The sequence below is a fragment of the Anser cygnoides genome, chromosome 1, assembly GCF_040182565.1.
Source record: "Anser cygnoides isolate HZ-2024a breed goose chromosome 1, Taihu_goose_T2T_genome, whole genome shotgun sequence".
NCBI lineage: Eukaryota > Metazoa > Chordata > Aves > Anseriformes > Anatidae > Anser > Anser cygnoides.
In genome coordinates this window covers 112,050,337-112,075,594 of record NC_089873.1, presented here as the reverse complement: position 1 = coordinate 112,075,594, position 25,258 = coordinate 112,050,337, and the positions used below count along the sequence as shown (strand labels likewise).

The window sequence follows — 25,258 nt, the reverse complement described above, 5'->3', positions numbered from 1 at the left end:
ACCCCCCAGGGCCCTTTCAGCAAAGCTACTCCCCAGCCAGTCTCCAGCCTCTACTCATGCAAGGGGTTAATGTCTGCGCCAGATAGAGTGGTTTCTCAAGAATGCACCACAAATATTATGTTTTACTCTGAGAAAAACAAAAACCTGATAAGCAACAACTCAGACATCAATACAAGACAACACGCTGTACATACTGGAAACCAGTATGAGTAGTTTTGCCAAATAATATTTCCTAACAGTACACAGTATTATCTACCTGTCCAAAGTTTTCCAACTATAGCTATACCGCATTATCCTCTCTGAGCCACATCACAGAGAATACCGTGAGAAGAGCAACCTGCTTCTGAGACCCAAGACTGACCCAGAAAAGCAGAAAGGAGGCAGGAGTCGCCATGCACAAAGCAGCCTGGGTGTGTACCATACACTCTTCAGATGTCTCTTCTTCCAGCCACCCAAAAATTATGCCTAGACAAGTCTCAGTTTCTGTATTTGTGCACAACTTACACAAGTTTGACGGCGCACAGCATCAGCTGCCCTAAGACACTCTCAACAGCTCCAAACAACGTTTTCTCAAGAAGTTCTGAAGAAACTTACCCGCTCGGGTAAAAAAAAGTGACAGGAAACATTTGTGCCTAGAGCACAATTCAGAACTCAGGCCTTACCTCACAATTCTCAATGCTCATTGTCTAGCACTCGCACAATGATCTCTGTCAAACAGCAGACATTCATTCTGTTCTAGTGTAGGTCCACAGAAAAAAAGGATATTACACTATAATTATCGTTTAGTCAACTACAGGTCTAATCTTGCAGATGAATCATGTCTTTAAATTTTTCTCCCCAAACTGTTGCACAATATTGACAAAGTTACAAAACAAACAGAAATCGCATAAGACAACAGAAACAAACAGAAAGTTCTGAAATGTCAGAAACAGCTTCTTGCTTTGCCTGAGTAATATAATTTTTTTTTTATTAGCACAACCACCTGATTTCCCTCCCCACTCGAATATCTTCATTCAGCACACTGAATGGACTTGCTCTGTCAACTCATCAGGGTTGTATGGCACTCTCAGCCTTCCCTTAAAGTCTCTCATTTACTGCAGAAAAAAAAATCTCATTTTGTGAAAGATGAAGCATTTCTGGAAACTAAGTTTCTAGCCTGTGGTCCTTTGCTCTGGTTTTATTTTCTTTTTCACTTCAAGGTCAGAAGGAAAAGACGTGTTTACATGACTACATATGCTCCTGATGCAGATACTAAGTTCACCTACATGGAGCACAAAGTCTTAATCACCAGACAAATTAAAGTACAGTAAACCTAACTATTTAGTTCATCTGGTGTAATCAACAACAAAACTGAGATGAGAGGGTCAGAAAAACATTAGAAAAAAGCCATTCACAATAACTTTCTTGCCAGAAGAACTTCAGATCATGCACAGCTGTCTGAAGCTACACATTTATCACTTTAAATGAGTAGCAAATATGTAAACAGATGCCTGTAGAGAAATTTGGATGCATTAATTCCTCAGCTACAATCGTGATAAAACTGATAAAACTGCAAGCAGCTTCCTGAGTTCTGCTGTATCTTCTGCCTTTCTGCATGTGTCTCATTTTTAAGATTCAAGACTCAAGAAACTGTTTACCAGCCTGTGCTGATATGTTACAAGAACAAATACCAACAATACTGTAACAGTAAACTTGATCATGAACTATATGAGCCAAAGGAAAAAAAAAAAGCAAAGCAGGAAAGTACAGAGAGGTAGAGAACTTGGCAGGATGAGATGACAGTGTGGGAATCATTCTGTATAATTAAGCTCAATACTGATGGCAGTTCTGAAACAGCCTTCACCAAGAATTATGCTGTGATAAAATTTTACCACAGAAAAACACAGAGGAAAAGCGTGCATTTTAGAGTAGGCACAGAAAAATCTAGAACTGTTATCAAGAAGTCATCTGTTTAAGACTGAAAGTTCTCTGAGCTTAAGTGGATAAAATAATAAGCCACCTCAAGCTACTGGCAGATATCCAAAGAAGACATTTAAAGACAGACTCAAGTCAATATTAGTAATGAGTATTTATACATACCAGTTTTTCGATTTCAGATTCAAGATTCTGTATGCAGTCAAGTTTTCTCTTACGACATCGCTGTGCTGCGATTCTATTTTTACTTCGCCTTCGGATATCATGAATACAGTCCAACTGTTCAGGAGTTAATTTATGCATTTTCAGAAATGACTGGAAGTCATTTCTGGAAAGTGAGATAATCCTTTGTGCATTAAATGGCAGTTTTACCTAGAATGTAAGATACATTTGTAAGTCAAAGGTGAAACTGGTTTACACATACTCCAACAGGTCAATTCAAGTCTTTAATTATAAGCGTTCTTTATCACAACACTTATCTTTCTTCCTTAATCTCAGAAGCAAGAGCAAAGTAATATAGCCATCAGATGAGGTGGATAAAATCCAGGGGTTTCAAACAGATGAGCTCAAGAACAGGAAAAATAATTGAGCACATTTACACTAGATCTTCAAAAGAATGAAGAGAGGAGGACCAAAAATTCATCCCTGTGTACAGCAAATCACCTAGGCGATACATTCTAAAACTAAGTTATGGTTAGGTTGTGCATAAAATAGGTGTCAAGAATCATTATGCAGTCTAAAGTTTCCTCTAACCTGCTACTAAGAGTGTATTCTGTATCCATTTTTGTATTTTACTGTAGGAAAAGTTAGTATGAAACAGGCATCTACTTAAAGTAGAGCAGTTACTGGCAGTTAGTGTTTGTTTTATAACTCTTAATGCTGGAGAAGAGAGAAAAATCAGGCTCTTGCTACTAAGTCAAGTCTATGTACACAGTATGTACACCTGAGCTACATACGGAAGCAGGTATCAGAAACACACAGATCATACAGTCCTGATAAATACTGAAAACCATCTTCACAAAGTAAGTGTCAGGTTTTATTAAGCACACAACTAAAGACACTATTTTAATCCCTCTATTTGAGTACATTAAACAGTAGAACGTTATCTTGCTGTGGTTAAAGATCTGGAATTCATTTAAATAGCAAATAAAAAACCACCACCCTTTTTATGTTTGGCTATCACTGGTTAATAAGCAGACAAGCAAATGGGCGAAGTATTACCTTAAGCTATGATGCCATTTTCTTCTTTGTAATGTAAAGATGAGGAATGTTTTTAAGCCATTTCTGGCCCTTTTTGGTCTGTCAACCTTCTACAGGAATGGCAGCTTTCACTTATTTTAAGTCTCAGTAAGGTCCCACCATACACAGAGTTGCATTGCAATTCTACAATTCTAGGAACTGTGACAGAAGTCATTCTATGTACACTGTAAATCCTTTTGAGATTTGACTACTTACAGCATCTGTCTACAATGCTACCAAAGCAGTGACATGTCGGAAAGAATCACAAAATAGTTTCTGCATTTCAAGGGAACAAGTATAGCCAAAGTTTTGGAGAAGGTGACGCTATTAAAGCGGTCTTAAATGCACAGCTACTGTAGGCAGCTTGAAAACTTGATTTTTGTTTTGCAGGAAAACTGAAGTACTATCTCCCTCCCACCTTCTCACCTCAAAACAAAAACAAGAACTTTTTAAGTTTCTATAAAACAGACCACGAAATTTAGTTGTGTTCAACTGAAGTAGACAAAAAAAGAGAATCCACATGCTGTGGTTTAAAATACTTCTAACATCTTTTGATCAAGTTGTTCCAGAGAAATATCTGAAGAGATCTAATACCTAAGCATCTATCACTTAGAAACTTTTATGTCTCCCTGAATTAATAGTGATTTCCCATACAGATCTTCAAATGGTTATTTTAAATTTAATTCCCCAAGTTTTTAAAACAAGCAACCACAACAAAATAACAGGACTCGGGCTTCTGAGTAGGGCCTTAAAAGACATGGAAGCAAAGGATACACAAGGATGTTCTTACCTCACATTCTTGTTCTCTTGCTGAACAGGATTCACTGTCTCCCTCAGTGTCAGTTTCCGAATCCTCTCCTAAACTTATCACATAATTATAGGGACATTGTTCTTGCTGTTGTCCCTGAACATAATCTCCACTGCTTATTTCAGAGCTGTTGGAGCATCCTTCGGTACTAAGGTTACTTATGAAGGGGCAGTTGACAGAATTCAATGTTGTAAAAGTTCGCTGAGAGCAAGGTTCAGGGCTTTCACTGATCCTGATACCCAGCCATGGACACTCTGATTTCTTCCCCGAATATACAGGCTCCGAGCATTCTTTCAGAACTGCAGACTGTAAATGTATTTGGCAGGGCTCTGTACTGTAAATATCGCTCCAGAACCCTTTTGCTAGATGTTCTGCTATCTCTCTCTCCACACTGCTTCGATCACCAGCTGATGTAATGTTAATGGCTTCTCTAGTGCACAAATCAACCTTTAAAGGTGCATCATCTTGACCTTCAATTTTGTCATTCCCAACTCCAGTACTTGTTACAGTTTTTTCAGCTAAGACTGTGTTGTTTTGCACACCACTGAAATTCAAGTTACCATATTGCTCACATGTATGCAAAAAAGACACAGAATTAAGTCCATGAGGTGCAGCAGTGTTTTGAGGGAAAGCAGCAACATCAATTTTCTCCACAGGACATGAAACACTCTGAGTCACAGAATCCTTCTTCGACTCTTCCTTTTTCTCAGTGTCTTCCTCCCCTTCTTCCATTTTTACCTGAGTCTCTTCACATTTGGAGACCAGCTGCATAGGTACACACTCCTGAGCTTTTCGTGTGCCATCATTATCAGATACTTCCTTCTCAAGAAAAGGTGGCACCTGAGTGTCTTTAATACTGGAATTGGACTCTGTAGTATGAACCTTGTCATTTCCAAAAGCTTTCTGGAATTTCCTATACTTTGGACATTGGGAAGATGAGCTGGAGACGCTACCCTTTTCTAAATGTGATGGATCACACGTTTGATTGGTGTTATCTTGGAGAGCAGGTGATGTTTTAGGATTTTCTTCATCTTTACAGAGCTTTGTGTGAGATGTTTGAATATATTCTTTTTCTATAAGTTCTTCTGCTTCATCATCTATTTCTAGGTCTCCATCATCCACGTTGCCAATTTTAGGATTTGCTTTCTTACAATGTTGCGTACAACATTTCTTCCTAGGACATTCCTGCTGATCCGATTTACAGTCCAAAAATTTGAATTTGAGAAACTGGAAGCAGGACTCTTCAATGTTGTGTACGCCCAAGAATTCAGCACACTTGCAAACTTCAGACACATTGTCTTTATTTAAAATAAGTTTAGCTGTGTATGCAAACTGAAGCAAGGGACTAAATCCTTTAAGTGTTACCTATTAAAAAGAAAAAAGAGAATATTAGTAAGGCCAACTTCCTTCTTGGTGAAACCACAACCAAATCTCACTTGCCTCCTCTCAACCAGGACATACAGTATGAAAGAGAACAAGGTTCCGTGTTTCCAATTCCAGTACACCAGACAGTTCAGTTGCCAAGTTTCCAGTTACAGCTCCAATGTTGTAAATGGGTTTAAACACGCAGAACTCACATTTACCAGTGAGCAAACCATGCCATCAAGACAGAGAACAAGAAAAATGCAACAGATTTGTTCCGCAGGGGAAATCTGGCCACACTCATTGTAAAACAAATCTTCTGACACAATTTTATCCTGTGTATTTTATGGTGATTATCTTCTTCACTATGATGAATCTTTTAAATAGTACTAACAAGTGAAAAATATTGCTGTACACTGAAAACCAGTAACCAAACTCCAGTTTTGCAAAAATATCTTTCAAACTGAAGTTACGCATGAGTTACCCTACAATAAGATCAAGATGCTGCTGGCATTAATCATTCCTTTGAAAAGCAATTACTGCTATTTGTTCAGTTTAATGCATCACTGATATAAGAGTTTTTGAAACAATGGAATTCGACCACATATTATTTGTTACTGTATCCATCCTACTCCTTTCTTCTTCCCATGGATGTAAAAGAGCGGTACCCAAAACCCTACACCAACAGCAGTTATTCTCAGTTTAAAGCCTCTTTGGAGTACGTAGGTTTACTGGAACAGTTCCATCATTATCATCTCAGTTTCTACTGCAGAACAGTTACCTAAAAAGGGAACTCAAAGATGACCGAAACTGTATCATCACAAACTGAACAAGATCTACACAAGAAAAAATTACTAAGGAATCAAGTAGGAAAGCGTAAACAGACCATCATATTACAAGTTACATGACACTTTCACTAGCCTCTCTGCAAAGACAAGATGAAGCAGTATGTTCATTATTACTACTCAAACTCAAGCCCACACTCTGGTACCCTTCTTTATTTTAAAGAACAGGGCTTTATGCTGAATAAAGTGCCATATTAATGCACGAACTATACTGAATTCTTCTGCCAGCAAGAAAATTTACTATACAATACAGTTTGATTTAGGAATCAGTTGAGTTCGTTTTTTAAAAAAACATAAATACCACATGAAAGGCAGCTGAAGGGATCTGCACAGAGACAGTTCAGCAAAAAAACATTCTGAAATAAAAATCTCATGACCTTATTGTAAAGAATACTTAAAATAGTGTTTCAAGTATTCTCTGGAGACAAGAATACTGATTACACTATCACATTAATTCATCCCTAACAATATGGACAGGGAAAAGACAGTTCATCCATATGTTGTCAAGTATTGAAACCTAGTACAGCCAACAAATCATTATAGTAGGTTTACAAACAAATTGCACTCATGCACATAACCAAACAAAACAAGGACAATGATATTTCAGAACTGTTTTTCCTACAGAAGGTAGATATGTTTATCACTAAAAAATGAAATAGTAAGAGAAAAAAACACTATACCCCTTACACTTTCTCTTAGACATTTCTAGATGTCTATCCTCAAACAAGATAGACTAGAATGACTCTTGGACTGATTGACCCTAAAAAGCAAGTCTTGCAGAAGCCATTAAATTTCATTTGCATTTTGGCTCAAATTCCAATTCTTAGTAAAAACATTAGTAGGAAAACAACAGAACGAACAGACAGCAACATGTCAGTGGTTTGTTTTGACAATATAATGTATATGAACCAATCTAAAGCCAAAAATATTTTGGCATTTTGGATTATGGACTGGTGTCTTTCCTTTTAAATTTCAGGTACTTTGGATGATTAAAAAGGTTAAGAATTTTTTTAACCAAACCACGTGATTAGTATTTGTCTCTCTCATATATGCAGCTTCATAAATTGACTCATTTCAAAGTATTCAGCAGTTCCCAGAAGACAAGCTCAAAAACATTTTCAGATTCAGCAACTTATCAAGTAAATGATGAGATCTAACAGTGAATCTTATCTCTTAATCAGTGGTATTTTTGCTTCTTACTTCAGCATATTCAGTTCTTACATCAGTAATGCTAAATGATACTCTTAAGCTGTAGACTTATGAGGACTCATCTCACTCATGGTATCAGGATTATTAAATTCTTCCATTTTGTTTACAAACTCTGGTTCCCTTTTAACTCAGGTTGAGTTCACAGGTCCATGGGAATGAACACCAGTGCTTTACAACAGACTACTCCCCCCCTCCAACTTTGATGTACATTTCTTATTCTTCTAATATCCTATTTTTCATCATTTCAAAAGTTTGACATGTCACTAACCCTTCTCTTTTACTCCAAATGACGACTTTGTGTCCCCATCACCCTAATTCCCTTCCTTATCAGCTCCTTTCATTACTTTTCTTTTAATAGAGACGATAGGCTATCAAAAATAAAAAGGGGAAAAAGAACACACAGGCATGGTAAGGAAGTTGAGTAAAAGTGACGTAGTGGTATTATGATATGGTATAGGTTTGTTACAAAGTCATTGATCAGAGAATAGCAAAGATCACGGAAACTCTTTAAAGAAACCATCTGATCCTTTTTTTTTTTTAATCAAATCAGAAAGATTCTGGATACAGTGAAGGGGTTATTTTAATGAGATACAGGCTTACTGTGAATGTATTAATACATTACATTTAGCACTCAATTTACTCTTTTACGTGAACAAGTCACTAATGTTGTGTCACTATAAATATTCATTCGCATGCACCTTTCCTCCTGCTTTAATGATTTCAGTTGACATGCCAACAACTGGCGTGTTATTTCTATCCCCCTCACCAAGTTGATTACCAAAACCCTCCTCCTGGAAAGCCATTGATCATGCACCAACCAACTCTTAAGCTTACTGCTACTTCCGGGCACAGAGCACTTGGAGGCTCTTGACTTTTCATTTACAAGCACAGTGGTTAATATAAAATCCAATCATTTGTTTGCCTCATGCCTCTTAAATAAATACCATCTGAAATCTTTAAGTGCCTTGAATGCTATTAAGCAAATGCCATCTGAAATCTTTAAGTGTCTTGAATGCTTTTAACTAAATACCAACTGAAATCTTTAAATGTCTTGGATGCTTCAGGTATCTAATAATCAATTTTCTTTCCAATGGATGACAGGTTCTGGCTCATTTCCACTGCATGCCTTTGAATTCAGTCTGATTTAAGAGTATAGATTTCAACTGAAAAAAGAAAGCAAGTTTTTGTAATACATTTTCTCAGTCTTAAAAGTACAAAAATACAGTAGAAAAAAGATCGAGCTGCTAATTATGTGTGCAAAAAAGATGGAGAACTGAACAGAAGAAAAACAATGGTAAGCTGCAAGCAATGAATATAAGCATGGTTGTATTTCTCAAACCTTCTTAAACAAAACCTCGATGATGCTGGTGTAAAGCTTTAAACAGTAATACCATTCATTTGTTGTTTACTATTCCAGAAGCATTCCCTTTTCGTACAGGATGACTAGTTCTGCAGTGCCTCTTCAACAATTGAAGTCTATGTTAAACAGTTTTTTGACAAGCTCATATGCTTTGAATCTGGTGCACAATTTTAAAAGTAATATATGCTTAATTGAACAGCTCTACCCTACACATTCCCCAGCACAGTATTTACTTATCTTCAATCTGTGACATACCCTCTGATCTGTCTAGCCTTTACGTCAAATCAATGGCAGCTTTACAACTCAGAAGTTCCTTCCCCCTCAGTCCTCTTCCCTTAACTTCTAATCTCAGTTAAGCACCAGCCTACTGTAAAACAGATTTGAACAGAACAGATCAGAAGAACGGACTGGTAAAATACAGAAGCGACACTCACCTCCTCTGGTAAAGTGATGATAAGATCAGCATCCAACTGGCCCACAATTCTTGAAAGGAAGTAACTACTGCAAGCTGCAAGCACAGCTTTGTGAGCCCGAAATCGTTGGTCTTCCACTAAAATAGTAACATCACAAAGAATATCTTGCTTTCTCTGATCATCAAGACTGAGAAGTACATTGGTACTATGTACTGAAGACTCATATGCAAAAACCACACTATTCTTCTCACTTAGAGACATTCTGTATCACAAATGTTGGTGTAAGTCTCAGTGGAAAGCATGCTTCTATTCTTCCAATCTGGAGAGAGAAAAAAATAGTGTACATAAAAATCATACCCAGCAGGAACATACTGATGATACTAGAACATAAAAAGGAAAGCATTAAACAGGCATTGCCTGTTCTGACTCGAAGACTAAGCTTAACGCCTAATATTTCATTCATGACACCACAAATACACGATTATGAGCATTTAACATATCTAAACCTTGGTATGTACATCTTCGGTATTGGTTTAATAGTTGAACAGACTGAAAAAAGCATTTTCCCTTGACTTCAGTGATATAGAACAGTTTTTCCTCAGCAAGTCATTAATAATAACTTAACTGTAATGCCTAGAAATTATTTAAGCATTAATTTTTAGTTATAGAGTTAGTAACTCCAACACTATGAAAATGTAAAGAGAAATAAACCCCAGACCTGTTAAGCTAAAATCCACCAAGATGCTACATAAACTACTTGTTTACTGATTCATCCACTACAGAGGGAATTTTTTTTTCTATCTTCTTTAAAAAGTAGTTTAACAATTCTTACTGTTTTAGCAGTCAAAAAAAAAAAAACTTTCATTTTCTCTCTAGCAAATACTTCACTTTTTAAGCACATTAGTTCTCTTATTTTCCACTTGCATTAATTCCCCAATGCAGCCTTCCTCCTGCCCTTTTGCTCATTGCTATTTGGATCATGCTTGTCAAGAGTTTTCTTTCATAATAGTACACTGATTCAGATCACCTGGCAATGGTGTGATAGAACAAAGTTCTGAAATAACAGTATTTATTGGATAATAACACTACGTGATATAATATCAAAATCTCAGAAATAAACTCTTAAGTGTCCTGAAGCTATTCCTGAACTCACAGAGTTTGAGAAATAAAGAGCCAGGAAAAGTCAGCCCTCCTACAGAGTGCAAAGTTTAACACTGTTTCCAAGTCCAATCTTTACACTGCATTTCTAACTTCCTACTTTCTTTGGATCGAGCCTTCTTTCAAAAAGATAGAAAAAAGGCATAATAGAAAGCATCTTCACACCTAAAGCTAGATCGAGAAGCTACAAAGTCAGATTTGGAACTAGCTGGTGATCTACAAGGAAAATATGTCACTGGGAATAGCGTTACATTAACAAACTAAGCACTTCCATTACACTGGACTACTCTACGCAAGGGTTACTGTAACTGTAGACAGTTGCTGACAAAAACTACTCAACCATCGTATTGCACAACATGGTTTGTTATGATATGCCAGCTCCCAACAACAATAAAATTGTAGCCAATATGAATCCTCAGTTTTCAGATATGGGAAGCTTTCACAAGTCAAGGAGGGAAGAGGGCAGGAGCATTTTTCAGCACAGTGGGGAGAAAAAAACAGCTACCCTGCCAAGCTATACTTCTAGTTACTCATGACTCCAGTTATTTTCACAGGATACAGGCATTTTTAGTGATCTTTTGAAATGTCCAGACTCCAGTAAAGCAGTGTCAACATTATTCACACCTTCCACTCCCTAATGGAATACTGCACGCTCAACTTCACTAACAAAACTACAGTTCACGACTTGACCAAGAAAGTAAGTCTATTTTGGGGTGTTTGCTTAAAACTACAAAATTTTGTTTAGTGGAAATCTGAGTTCCAAGACAGAGTTACACAAACCAGAGCTTTCCCACTAAGCAATAGCTATATCTTGAGTAGTTAATCCAGAAAAGCTTATTTTTGGAAGAAAAAAACACACTTTAAATCTTTCTTCCATATACCTAATGAATGACTACAAACTTTTGTTTAAATAAACATCACAGCTTAACTGTGAAAGTCAATATCCTTACCATATTCCTCAGATATTACAGCACGCATTGTTTGTTACCAGAAGGTCTAACAACCAATGACATGAGGAACTAAGGACAAAATGGAAGACTAAATCCAAGGAGGTGGGGAGCACAGAGCAGTATTAAAGATAAGGGCCTATTTTAGGCTGAGCACCTAGGCACAATGCATAAGAAGATTAGTTGCAACAAGTTAGGGGTTCTTTATTTTTCCTCAAGTCCTCCCAACCCTCAGACAGCCCGTGCAAACGTGCTGCCCTTGGGTTCTCCCTTATAAAACAATCCATTCCAATATCCTGTCCAGCTCATTACACTTTCACAGCATGGAAGGTTAAGAGGAACAGTAGCATATATATGCGTGGAGGACAGCTGAACCTGTTCCACTTCATCTCTACAAGGCACACAACGTGCTTTCAAAACCCTGTGCAGCCTACTTAAAGCACTGATAACGAATTTCCAATGTTGTTGCTGCCAAAAAAAAAAAAAAGGTTTCTACATGGAAACACCACCTCCTGTTTCTTCAAGGGTGAAAGCATTTTATTTGAGTATAACCTGATTTAGTATTTTTAATCTGACAGAATATTGTACTTCCTAATGTAAAGATTTCAAAAGAACTAAGCCCCCACTTTTTTTTTTTAAACAGGAGACAAGTTTGAGATGTCCAAAATACAAGATGTGGCATTTCATTAAACATTCCAAAATTTAAAAGAACCTTTAAAAAGCAAAAACCAGATACCAAAGCACTAAATCTGTCGTCTTTGTAAAAATCTAATAACCTTCATATATGGCAAAGAGAAACCAAAAGGAAAACAACCAAAAGACTGAAAATGCTCATGAAAACTAAGTATCAAACAGGAAAGGAAAAATGTAAGCACTGTAAGAAATCTGTCATACTTAAGAGAAGTACTAACAAAGGTCAAATCTGTGTCTTAATTCTGTTTTCCAGTTGTGTAATAAAGGCAAGGCCACACATTTATTATAACACGTCATGACAGCCAACTTGATTTTCCACTCTATGTTCAGAATACTGTTGGCCATAAAAGTGTCATTATATACACATCCACAAACACAACGCTAGCAGAAACTCTGTATTCTTGTTTCCAATAGGGAAAAAAAAAAATCTTTTCTACACTGTTTTGTGTCCCTCCTACTCTAACTATTCTTCTGGAGCACCCACAAATTATTTCCAATTAATACTACTTATGGATGGCCAAAGGGGGTAAGAGGTTTGAAGCAGACAAAGCAATTTGATGGTACTTTTTAAGAAGGTGTGTAACTTGCAAACTCAAGCTGCAACTGTTCCTCTAGCACAGCCCTTCACAAGCTTTCCCTGCCCCAATACAGCTGTGCAGCTTGCACCTCTTCATTTACTACAAACACCTGTCAGATTTCCGCCCCTCAGACAATTCAGATGCAAATAACTAAAAAAAGGAAGCAGGACACTCAAAACAGTGATAAACTACTTCCTTGAAAGTTATCAGTCTCCTATTCTACCATGCTATCTTTGTTTTCAAGTGAACACTTAAGGAAAGAAAACTAGAGGTAGGCACAGAAAACTTGTAGAAATACTCTAAGTCAGCCTATGGCTATATCTAAATCCCCGTTTACTCAGTCAGTATAACCTAACAATCATTTTGCTAAATGCAAAAGAAGCTAAGAAACAAGAACAGGCAAGAACACTGCTTAAGGTATTCAACAGAGCAGTCACCATCAAAAATAAGAAGAATCCAAAGAGATCTCAAACTTAAAATAGTCCTTATAATGCAGGTTGAAAGGATTAAAGAAGAAACCGTATGTCACTAAGTATGAATCCTCTGTCAGTGGAAGAAAACTAGTACTGTCAGTACAAAGGCATTCCTTAAATTCCTCTTGTGAAATTCTGGGCACCAAATAACCTCAGAGGCTTGAGGGGAGAGGAAAGAAACTAACACGAGTGCTAGTATAAGAGCTACCTGGAGGAACACTTGCAGCTGAATGAATCGAGCTCTACTTTGAAAACACAGCAAAGCATGTGACCGTAAAGCTGCCATTCTTTATCAGGCAGCTACTGTGATCAAGAACATTCTGCTTAAGGGCAAAATTATTATCTCTTAAATACTGGCTATAAAACCCTTTTCTGCTTTTCTGCCTTTTAAGCGAAGTTATACTGATTTCTTTCTTCCCTTCTACCATAGGGCTCAACAGGAAAATTATGAATAACAGGTACCTGTAAAATTACTATGTCTTCAGGAGATTTAGACATCTCTGCTTTAATTGACTTCATATATACATATTTATTTTCAAAGGACATACAAAATACTTGTTATCTTAATGAAAATTAGCACTGCCAACAATGTTAAGAAAGAAGTTTCTTTGGATACAGTGTAGAGCTTGGAGCAAGATGCCTGTCCAGATTTATCCGGAAATAAGAGATCTCACCAGGACTCCTTTTCTTCACATGACTGAAGTTATTCATTAATTTATATTACTAACATGGAGGTAACTGCACAGTATAGAAAGTGTAAGTTACTTTGAGTAAAATTAAAACAGACTTGAGGTATGCTCATCTGATAGATTACAATTGGTAAAAGTAACTTCTCCTTAACTGCTTGTTGATGGCAGAATAAAGCAGGTTAAGTAATCCTCCAGAGCAGGTACTGGTAGGGAGGGAAGTAAAGAGTCACTTCAGTGCTGATGTTCAGGAAAACCTTAAGTCGTCCCCATTTGACTCTAATTACATGTGTTCCAAAGATGATGATCACTCTGGTCGAGTCCATGTCAAGCTATAAGGAACTGCAGTTGCTAAGTTACAGAAGGAACATAATAGATAATATTATCTTGGAACAGATAGCATAAGAGCGGGAACATATTACCCGGATAAAACCTTGTAACAGCGCACATGATACAATTCTCCTCCACATTCAGAAATCTGGCCCAAGGTAAATTAACTGTAACTTTCACGCTCAGCAGCACCACTACAGCAGGTAGAAGCCCACACGCAAATGAACATTTTGACAGGAGAACCTTATGCCAGAGGTGAAGGAAGCTCTGAAGCATCAAGTTATCAATGAAGCTGAAATATTTAATGCTAAGGAGTAACTTTTCCACTATGCAAAGGATAGTAAAACACAGTTTATGTACACTCAAAAGGAGTATCCACCTTTCTTGCATCATTCAGCACAAACTTCACGATATGCTCCAATGATCAAGCCCTTTACAGTCGCACAAGGAAGATAAACAGAAATCCTGTTCCAAAGCGAAAGTGCTATTGCTAACCGAAAGCAACAGCACTAAGATGTGGATGTTAAGAAAGCATTTGAAACCTTAAAACAATAAAATATCACCCAACAGCTCATTGCAAGTTTTAACATCAGCAGCAATTACCTCAAGTCATCGCCTCAACGCCCATCTAGATGCCCGCTGAACAACTACCAAAAAAATCCATCTTTCCTACTGAGAATTTCTAGAACTTCCATGCTCTGCCCAAAATATTTTATTTATAATGAATGCCAAACATACAGGATCATAAAAGTCAACCGAACTGACTAAATAAATGAAACATACTATTTAATATTAAGAACTTCTTTGGACTCTGAAGCTTTAAACAGAATAGCCTGCATTTTGCATCTATGTTGGAAAATCCCCCCAAGTCATATAGTTTACCACAAAGCTTTTCATTGACTCAGAAACAATCAAATAACACCAGTTATGTACGCTTATAGCTGTTTATTGTATACTTCCATCATTCTTTCTAACCAGAGAAGACAAAAACAACAGCTGGAAATGTCCTCGCCTGCCTACAAGAGCTGCCAAGAACTTCACTACTAAGTAACTTAAAACAACAGCATGACAGCTCTCACACTGGTGAATAAATTCAGCATCCTTCAGTTTGCTTTCAAACACCACAAACACTAAAAAGAAAAAGGTGAGAGATTTCAGCATACAAAGGGGCATGCTTTACAGCTGAAGCAAGTGTTTTTGCATGTGAGACCAGCTGAAGCTGGAAAGATCCACTGGCAGCATTAGAAGAAAACTCACAACCAGAAAAAATGAATGAGTCATAGAAGGCAGCTCCATAGGCTCTCAGACTCCTAAAGGAAAAACAGCCAAAAAATACTAAAATGGCACTTAGAACGGAGGAAGACGTTTGAGAATGGAAACTAATGCAAATAAAAGCAGAAATGACAGAAGGATACACCTATGATTTGTGTACACGTTTACTAAAATACTTTTTGAACATTCTGAGCCAAGTGTTTCAAGTGTCCTTAAAAATACCAAATCAGAGCATACAAATCCATGGAAACCAACAACGGTCAGACCTTTCCTACTCAGGAGGCTTGCACTTTCAGAACAGAGATGGCTGATTTGCCAAACTGACAATTTAAACTCTGCGGGGCAAATCTAAAGACCCAGAAGAGAAACTCCAGTATCTAATTCTCAGCAAGATCAATGGGAACCCACAGGCACATGCATTTGAGCAAATCTAGTGAGCATCCTAGCTTAATGATCACCTGTGAAAGACTGTCAAATAAAACACAGGACTGTACTTCGCTACGATCAACTGTAATACACTCAATAGCAAGAGGGGTAATAAACCAGCTCAAACTGACGTGGTTCTTAGGTCTTAAGCTCTACAAAGAGAGTAACGGTACTAGCAAGAGCCAAGGAAAAAAAAGACTGCTATACAAGTTACAACCTACCAAGTCAATGCTTTCTTCTCAAGAGCAACAGCCTCTCATTTTCCATCGGTCAATAACTCCATTTCAGAAATTCCTGAAAGGAGCTAATCTATTCCTAGACTCAGGTATCAGTTATGTTGCTCTACCACCAATCTGTCAGCAATTACAGGGTTTGTTTTGTTTTCCCCCCCCAGACCTTCTGCTACAATACATTTCCTGTAAATTATCCAACCAAAGAGTTACTCAATTTACTGAAAAAGTAAACAAAAACCTGTTCCTTATTCTTTAGTTAGTGAACAACCATCCTCCAAAGGCATGCTGGATATCTATACCCAGTAGTAATCGCAGTAATTTCCAGTAGTACACGGGTAAAGTTCCTGAAATACAAGGAAGCAGCAAGTGCAGTTCATCTTCAGCAGCTCCAAAGCTCAGGCAGGCCACCGCTCCTGAATCCACAACCTGAACTTGGACATCCAGATGAGCTTTCTGTTGTGATCATCATCACAACCAAACTGGCAAGATCTATTTCTCATGCAGCAGCCAGAAAACATCTGCTCAGCAATCACAATGCTCATAACTTATCTGTACTCTTAAAACCCCTTAAATACCTGAGCAGTTGAAAAAAGGTATTATAGACAAGAAAATAACCTGAAAAGTAAAACCAAGTGCTATTCCTGCCTCTTATGCTGATGTATCAAGTAACTTTAAGCGTGTCACTTATCTCCCTCTCAGTTCCCTTAGAGTAGACACATTTATTTCATTCTGTAAAAAACCTCTCATCCACAAATATAAAGCACAAAGGGACAACTATTGTTTACTACTGCTAAAACGAGACTGTTTGGGTGAGAGACAGTTTATTCGAAATGCATGGCAAATGCTTTTTTCTAAGGCTTTGTAGCTGTCCTTGCCCCCAACTTCCTCGCCTTTTAAGGAAATGAAGTTATGTTACAGATGAATGCCTACAGCAGTTAATAGCTGCTGATTCACGTTATGCTGACAAGGGATGAACAAGCATTTTAGTGTTCATGTTTACTGCTTCTCCATCATCAGTCCGACGATACTTTAAAAGAACAAAGTGATTAAAAAACCCTTTTGGTTACAGCAAACTGGCATTGATCATAAAAACAATGCTTTCTCCTATAAAGAAAGTAGGTCTCATCTTCAGATGATTAGCACATTCATAATTGAAATTCTAAGCTATCCTTTATTAGTCAAAACACCTGGATGGTATTTGTTCACAGCTTAATTACAAAACGAGCTTTTAAAAAATGACTAGGCTGCATTTCTGCATAATTCTTACCGCAGCATTTGGACTCTTGTCAAGTCGCAAGTGAGAATTAAAAAGACTCATGGAAAGTCAGGCCACTGACAAGTCTCATAGTCGCAATTTGTTTTCCAGGTTTTAAGCCTAGAGATTCACTTTTTTAAATATTTGCAGTCTGTATGAGAACTCAGAGAGGAGAAAAGGAAAGAGAATTAAGAATCCTACTAGACATTATACTCCAGAGGCTGGGATTTTTAAAGAAAAAAGAAGACACGGATATTGTATAAACACAGAACTTTCACCAGAGTAAAGGTTTGAACAGCTTCCCTGAGAAGGTGATATAAAGCACTCCGTATCAAAGCCAGAAAAAAAAAAAAAAGTGTTTTGATTTGCAGTTTAATATTACCTTACACCACTAAAATTTTGTATCAGGCATAAAAAAAAAATCTCTTTGTGGGATTTGGTTTGTTCCAGTGCTAAAAACAAATAGGACTGAAGAGATTTCAGAGACTCTTTTGCAGCAAAATCCCACCATTTACAATCCTTCTATTCTGCTGGTATTCAACAGTTACTCTGGGAAGTTGCCTATGCCTTGACTGAAAATATTCATTTAGGATGAAAGGTAAAGGGAATAACAAAGCCTGCTCAACAAGTACTTACTGTCAACTCTTGCCTTAAAGGACAAATACCTTCGCATTTGTATCTACATATTTCTACTCCTTGCCACAGTTAAACCACATGAATTACATTTAAACAACAGTCAGAATCCATTCATAAGTATGTATGTCAAAATATTTATAACAAATAGTAAGTTAACCATCTGTAGTTCTAATGCATCTTACCCTAACTTACAAAGGATCCAAGAAACAACCCAGAAAGAACTGAGAAGCAAATATATTGGCAATTCAAAGTAACTATTTTTTTGGAAGTGATCTTGAAAGTAACATTGTTTGTGGTAGCTTTTTAGCTCTTCTGATTTGCTTCCACAACCTTTTTTCACAGCACGTGAAACAAACAAAATTTTGAAATTTTAGGCATGAATCAGGAAGAACTTCAGACACACTGCTACAGAAACACAAAAGCATATGGAAATTTGATCAGAATTCGCAATATTTATATTTCTGTTTAGAGAAGAAAACACAGAATACCAGACTTCAAACGGTACTAGGAATAGCAAGTGTTATTTAATTTCTTATGAAAGTATTAGCTAATGGGCCAAGACTGGAATCTAAGCGTTATCTTGACAGTTAAAATGAAGTCACTCACAAACACTATCTGGACAAGGTTCTGAAGATTACTTGGATATTCTTTAAGATGCAGTCCATCTAAAGGCATTTAAGCAGACCCTATGCTATGTCTTCCACTCTTCAGTGTACGTCTAATGGTTAAACTGAATTTGTGTTTCACTAGTGCTTCTAAAGCCAGTTTGCCCTCCATAACACACTTCACCCTTCTTTGCAAAGTTTCAGTAGCTGACAGGTCAGCTGAGCTTTACTCTGACCTGCTACTTCACATTTACACAAGACACTGAAGAACACTATTTTCCCTTCACATTACCAAAGAACAAAACCTCTCCCCACCACAAAAAGGGCCTTAACTGAAAAATACAGCATGCTGCTGGAGATGGAAGTTGCTTTTGCGACACAGCCTATGACTTATTTCATCACAGTGAGCACTCCCTCCCAACATCACCCCACTGTTAACTTCTGAAACAAAGACAGGGAAAGCTGCAGGAAGTCCTCACAAATTATCCCCAGTTTGGGCATACTTAGCTGAATTCACACAACTTCATGGTTGTTTCAGCAGTTATTTTTTGCTCACTAAAGGTTTTGTTCCTACCCACATTTGCGTTAACCAACATGTTACCGCTGTTTAACTATGGACTGCATATAAACAAGACTTATGCTATAAATACCCCCAAGTTTTTTTCAGCCCCTAAAACCTCCCTCATGAAACTTTCAGTGTCAAAACCCAAAGGGGCAACTGAAACACCAGCACTCAGACACAAGTCCTTCAACTGGCCTACCAATCCTTCCCTTCACACCAGTCAGCCCAGTGAAGGGAGAAAGCCAGGTTGATGACTGAATGGAAACATGAGAAATTTATCTGAACACCTTTTCTCACCCGATCAGGTGGGGGAAGAGGGGAGGAAATAACAGAAGACTTGGGCCCAAACCATTGGGCAGTTATTTGGGACTCAAATTACCACTCAAGTACAAAGATGTCTCTGTTCTACCCCCAACAATACCTTTTTTCTATGCCCAATGATAGTGCTAACTGATCAAAGTGATCAGGTGAAGAGCATGGCCTCAAATACCAGACAATTCTCACATAAACATCAAATTGCTATTGTTCAAATATCCTTAAGATACTAAGATCCTATTACACTAAGTTCTTGGACGTTTTTGAGTATAAGACACTCAATAACACAGCAGACGTAAGTTAAAGTGCTCATTTTAGCATTTCGGTTACTTCATACGCCAGTGAAGCAGAATTCCCAAACATCTCACCTACTGTGCCTCCATTCACCTCACAAGACAGATCCAGCCTACAAAAGCAGATTCCTTTTATATTAAGATATACTCTAGAAGTACACCTAAAGAAGTCCAAATACTAAGGGATCTAGCAGAATCATCTCAAAACGATCCTTATGAAAGGCATGCAGTGTGGATACTCTGCCCTCAGCAGCTGTTTCTCTCTGCACATCTGCTACCTTTGGGCCTCACCGCTTGGAAACGCGCACGCCGCTTACTCATGTGTCAGGACACGCAAGAGGAATTATGCCACGCAAGTCACCTTTAAAGGGGAAACTCGACCCACAAAATAAGACGTCGTATCTTAACTGCTTCAATTCACTCATGCTTGATAAGGAGATTCCCATTTCTTTTTCCTTCAGTGTGACTTTAAAGGACTATAAAGGATTTGTGGAGCTATGCAACTAACTTATGGTATTTCTTTCCAGATGGCAACTATTCCATCACTACAGTTAAGCATGTTTTTCCACACACCTTCCTGAAAGCGCCTCAAATCAACGCGTCTGTCAAAAGTCACTGCGTGACGGAACTGTACACAGAGCGTTATCTTTACTAACGGAACGCTGCTTTTTATTCTCTTTAATTCTAACGAAAATTTAGAGGCTCCGGGTGGCTTATAGGCTCCAGGACCGGGCTCCCACCGCGCCCCACAGCCCGCCCGGCGCCTTGCAACGACACGACGGGCACTGCGGCTCCTTGTTTACGGCCCGCAGCGAGCCCTCCCGGAGGGCCGGCCCGCTGCCGCCCCCCTCCCTCCCTCCCCTCCCTCCCCTCCCCTCCCCTGCCGGGCACCCAAACCGCGCGGGGCAGCGGGGGGGGGAGGGAACCGAGGCGGGTTGCGGCTGCCCGAGCGCAGCGCGGTCAACGCGCCTCAGCCTCACCCCCCCCCCCCCCCCAGCTGAAGTGGTGCTGCCCTCGCGCCCCCCCCCCCCAGCCCAAGGGGCGCCCAACGGCCGCACGCGCGCGCGCGCGCAGCGCAACGCACCTCACCTCAGCGCCTGCCGCCGCCGCGGCGCGGGCAGCAGCAGCGCGGCCACCGCCTGCGCGCGCCCTTCCTTCCCTCCCGCCGCTCCGCCCCGGCTGCTGCTGCCCCGGCGGCTGCGGCCCGACTGCGGCGGCTTGGCGGCGGTCAGGTGACCCCCGACAACACGGGCCGCCCCCGCGCGCACACCCCGCCCGCCCATTGGACGCCGCGATCCCCGCCGACCGCCCGCGCACGGCGCATGCGCGCGGCCGCCGCCGGTGGCCGTGCGGGCTCCGCGGGCTCTGAGGAGAGACCCTCGTTGGGTGGCTGTGGCGCGGGTTAAAGCTTTCCTCTGCTAATAAATAGCCAAAGGCTGTTTGTTATATCTCTAGTTATCATCCGGAAGGCACTGCTGAGGGAAACTTAGTGTCACACAGAAAGAACTCACCTCTGTAGTGTATTAAAAGGTTGGGGAAATGCTGTTGGCCGCTTGGGAGGGGGGGAAACTCCATCTGCTTGTATGTTCAAGGATGCCACGGAGGGCAGTCTCCTTCCAGAAGCTGCATATCCTGAATAAAACAAAACATCAGTGATGGCAACTGTGAAAGGCACGTTGTCAGTAATACCAACTAGTGGGAACATGATTGTTGTGACATTCTAACAAAGTCAACAATTTTCTTTACATACAAGTTACAGAATCCCATTTACGCTCCATAAAAATTACATTTTAAAAAAGCAAGTTTGAAATACACGCTCTTACCCTGTATTTAAGTGCCCTGTAACTTTCCCAAGCTATTTTACAGTAGAAGTTCTACTCCTCTTTTTGGCCTTCATGGGAATTTTGGGGGAAGGTATGAGTAAAAATCTTACTGGTGAGGCGTAGTAGTGATAGGTGTATATGAAAGGGCAGGGAGTTCCCCTCGTGTCTGCGCATAATGACTGACCTTGCATAATTCAGAAACAGATGAACCCGTGGGGAAAAAATGCTTATTGAAAAGCACTGGGTGTCAAAAAATACATATATATTACTTTACTCCTACATGTATTAATACTCTCATTCTTCAGTTACCATTAGGATGATAATGAAACTCTTTTTTATTTTCAGTGGCAAAGCAGCTAGAAATCACACAGATGGGAGGTCAGAAGGGTCTACAGCTGATTCCAGCCCCCACCCAGTGAACTGGGGAGCCCTTGTACACCGAACAGTTTCACTTCCACTGCAACCTAGAAAGGAATTTTTCAAAAGCTTTCTTCAATAGTCATTATACCAAATTAAAACTGATAACAGACAGGAAATCCCTGCTGGTTTATTGACTTTTTTGTTGTTTTTTGTTAGCTTTTGAATGGGACTTTTTTATTTTTTATTTTTTTTTTAGGTGAGGAGTGGCTGTATTTCACAGGCAGGCTTCAATGTTTCCTTGGATCATTTTTTAAGTCCCTTTAGTCTCTGCTTTGAAAGGTGTATTTTGTTAGTATTTCTTCAGTCAGACATCTTCAACACTACCCAAAATAAAAATAACAACCTGAAGCACTGTGAAAGCAGATCTGCAACCAGACCCTGAGTAGCAGTTCCAGGTTGTTTATTCAAGGGTTCCCGATTACCACAGCCCCTGAGGAACTGCTGTACTTACTTTGTAATCTCTGCATTCAGGTGGAAAAGTCTGCCGAACGCAAGCTGTCTTTTCCTCAGCTGACAACATTTGAGATAGATGTTAACACCTTGTCTAGGTTTCCACCAGGTGAAAGTTGGTTTGGCTTTTTGTTATGCCTGCTGTAGGCACGTAAACTTTAAACATCTTCCAAAGCGACACACCTTTCATTTTACTTTTACAAGTTCCTGGATTCTTTAAGAGTCATTAATGTGGGACGGGTAACAGTTGTCATTTGTAACTGACAATTATGCAGAACAAATAAAAGAACATGAATAAACAACCTACTGTGTTGTCTGTACATGAGATTTAGTCAAGCAAGGCTTTCTCTGAAAGGCCTGGAGCAAACAGAATTATATACCCATGTGTTCGTCCGCGCTAATGGCCAAGATGAAAATGCTGCACGTGGGTTACACTGGAGCTAATGAAGCAGAGGGTATTGGGTCAAAAGAGATGGTTGAAAGAGAGTAGAGAACTGCAGCAGTGCAAAGTATGGTACTGAGCCACGAGCGGAAGACATGAAAGTACTTGCTGACTGAAAAGCAAATTGGATATTCAATTACTAATATAATGCATATATGTGCATATATATAATTACAGCCTTTGTTTGTTTGTTTTACAAATTGACTTTGTGAGCATTCCGTGAAGGAAGAACAATACCTTTTAGGTGAGAAAAATCTTCCGATAGGAGGAAGGATTGCCGGATTGCCTCTCCACTCCCTACTTTTCCCTGGAATTTCTCTTGACAAATTCACTCGTGTATTTCTGCTAAAGGAACAAGTTATACCCAATACTTTGTAAATGGAAATAACTCCTCTAACAGTTCCCTTCACGTGTAACAGAACTGTTAATCCTGTGCTTATACAGCTCCCGTATTTTGAGTAAGCAAGAATTTGGTGGTGGCCCCAATTTGCTAAATGCAACTGTATTGTAAAATGAAGATATGCAGTGTTTGTGATCTCATGCGGGATTTAGCAAAATCGCACATCGTGAAGGGAGGGTGTGGTTCTCCCTGCCATTCATACAAAGAGCGTATCGAGCAAAATTCTGAGACTTTCAGTTTTGCTAGAGGCTAATACCAATTTTCCTTCTTTGACTGTTCGATAACTGCTTTTCATGTCCTTAGGAGGGCATTCAGTTATTTTTAGTTCTTATTTTAGTTATTAATTAGTTGCCCAATATACTCCACGGGCACAACCAGGGTTTCATTACAAAATAGCATAAGCAATTTGTTGGCAAATATCTATAAGAACAACTATTTGGTTATGATATCCAAATAGTATCTTTATGCTTGAGATTTGGGTAACGCTTGTTCTTACATTTTTAATAATAACATATCCTGAATTTCAGTTTTTATAGCTGTTCTTTATGTTTTCTACCACTTCATGCCTTTACCCATGTTGACAATTCCCAATGCCCAAGTACTCAGACATGAAACAAGCAGCTTAACAAAATGTTTAAATGGTAAAAGTTGAGTTACAGAAATAGAGAATTAGTTCAGTTTTTAAGCATAAGCAGAAAATTTAAAATACCACTAGGGTAAGTGTTGGGGTTTTTTTGTTTGTTTGTTTTTCTTTTTTCTTTTTTTTTTCTTTTCTGATCTCACACTTAAGATTTTTGTAGCGGAAGCAAGGGAAAGAAGGGAGAAGAAATAAATCAAAACAAAAAGAACTCTTACTTTGGCTTGAAGGTTGGCTACCAGACCTTGGACCGCACCCACCAAGAAGGGATCTTCATCTCTTGTTCTCGGTCCTAGGGATGATGCAATGCTGACTTCCCACACAATAGAGAAAGAAATTATGGTGTAATAGCTTGTTTCTCACTCATAGTCAGACTGAAGAACTGAGTAAGTACTTTCCTCGTTGAAATCAGACACAACTGGAGAGGGGAAAAATAATTAAAAAAAAAAAAAGTCCATTTTTTTTTCCTAAAAAGGAGAAGTAAAACCAGCAAAAAGGAGATCTGGGAGCTAAGCTGAAAAATAAGGAAGTAAATCTTCCTGCAGATGAATAATGAATGTTTTAAAGATTAAACAGTTTATAAACAGGAATTATAAATGCTCACAGAATTAATGAGTATGAGAAGAAATAATAATAAAAGAATGCAATTAGAAGAAAATGAAGAATAATGCCCTTTTTTGCAATAGATTTTTTTTTTCTGATACATTGAAGACAATGGGATTTTAAGTCCCATTATATCATATGCTTTTATTTCCCTAAGAAGCATGAATATCGTTATCTTTTTCTTAGTGTCATTTACTGCATCAGACACACTGGGTGCACCGGTCTCAGCTCGGTCTCAGCTCGTACTAATTTGTGGCTGGATTTCACTGAGCTCCAACTAGTCTGCATGAGGATAATGGCCCAGACGGATGAATATGGTGTAGTTTAGAATTTTTGTGTTAAACGGGCACAGCCTAAACCAAGGAACATTCGGGACATCTTTAATACTGTGTTTGATCTTTTCTGCCCTTGTCCTCAGTTCCTATGCTGAAGCTGGTTTCATACAGCAGAAACTTGGCTAATAAATTCTCCAGAGCTGAATTGCAACATATTCCAATGCTAAAGGTGAGACTCATCCCACCTATCTTTACCCATCTAAATATTAGCTGTCTAGTCTAAGCTACTTATTTAGGCTCCTGTGCAGTCAATGGAACCAGATAGGCATCTCCACAGGGTAATTTTCCCCTTCCTATGGTGGGTGTCTGAGACAGGTGTGATGAAACTCCTTTTGGAGATGCCTGTCTCGCTCCTTTGTCTGTGGTGGGAACAGATAACTGGGTTAGGCTAAGTGGATAACTCTCAGAGGACTGTGGTTGAGTTGAATCTGCACCTTCTGTGGGATGCTGGGATCAGAATATATCAAAAACATCAGCAAAAGTCGTTGAGAAAAGTAAACGCCAAGGCCCCATCTCCTTCCTTTTGTGCCCAGCTT

General features: G+C 39.0%; 1 protein-coding gene across 4 annotated transcripts in view; it reads right to left on the bottom strand.

Annotated features, from left to right (window-relative positions):
- BACH1 (BTB domain and CNC homolog 1) overlaps positions 1 to 24,159 on the bottom strand; it is a 30,450-nt gene extending 6,291 nt beyond the window's left edge. Inside the window, exons 1-5 of one of the 4 annotated variants that reach the window (XM_013192898.3) lie at positions 24,003 to 24,159; positions 21,124 to 21,244; positions 9,172 to 9,469; positions 3,944 to 5,326; positions 2,080 to 2,286 (exon numbers count right to left, since the gene is read on the bottom strand). In XM_013192898.3, the coding sequence (XP_013048352.2) occupies positions 2,080 to 2,286; positions 3,944 to 5,326; positions 9,172 to 9,411 (1,830 nt within the window). In that variant the 5' untranslated portion in view covers positions 9,412 to 9,469; positions 21,124 to 21,244; positions 24,003 to 24,159. Of the gene's footprint in view, positions 1 to 2,079; positions 2,287 to 3,943; positions 5,327 to 9,171; positions 9,470 to 20,696; positions 20,857 to 21,123; positions 21,263 to 24,002 lie in introns of those variants that run through there. The other 3 variants (XM_066977878.1, XM_048071422.2, XM_048071421.2) reach the window with 3 other exon arrangements.
- Between the last annotated feature and the right edge of the window lie 1,099 nt (positions 24,160 to 25,258).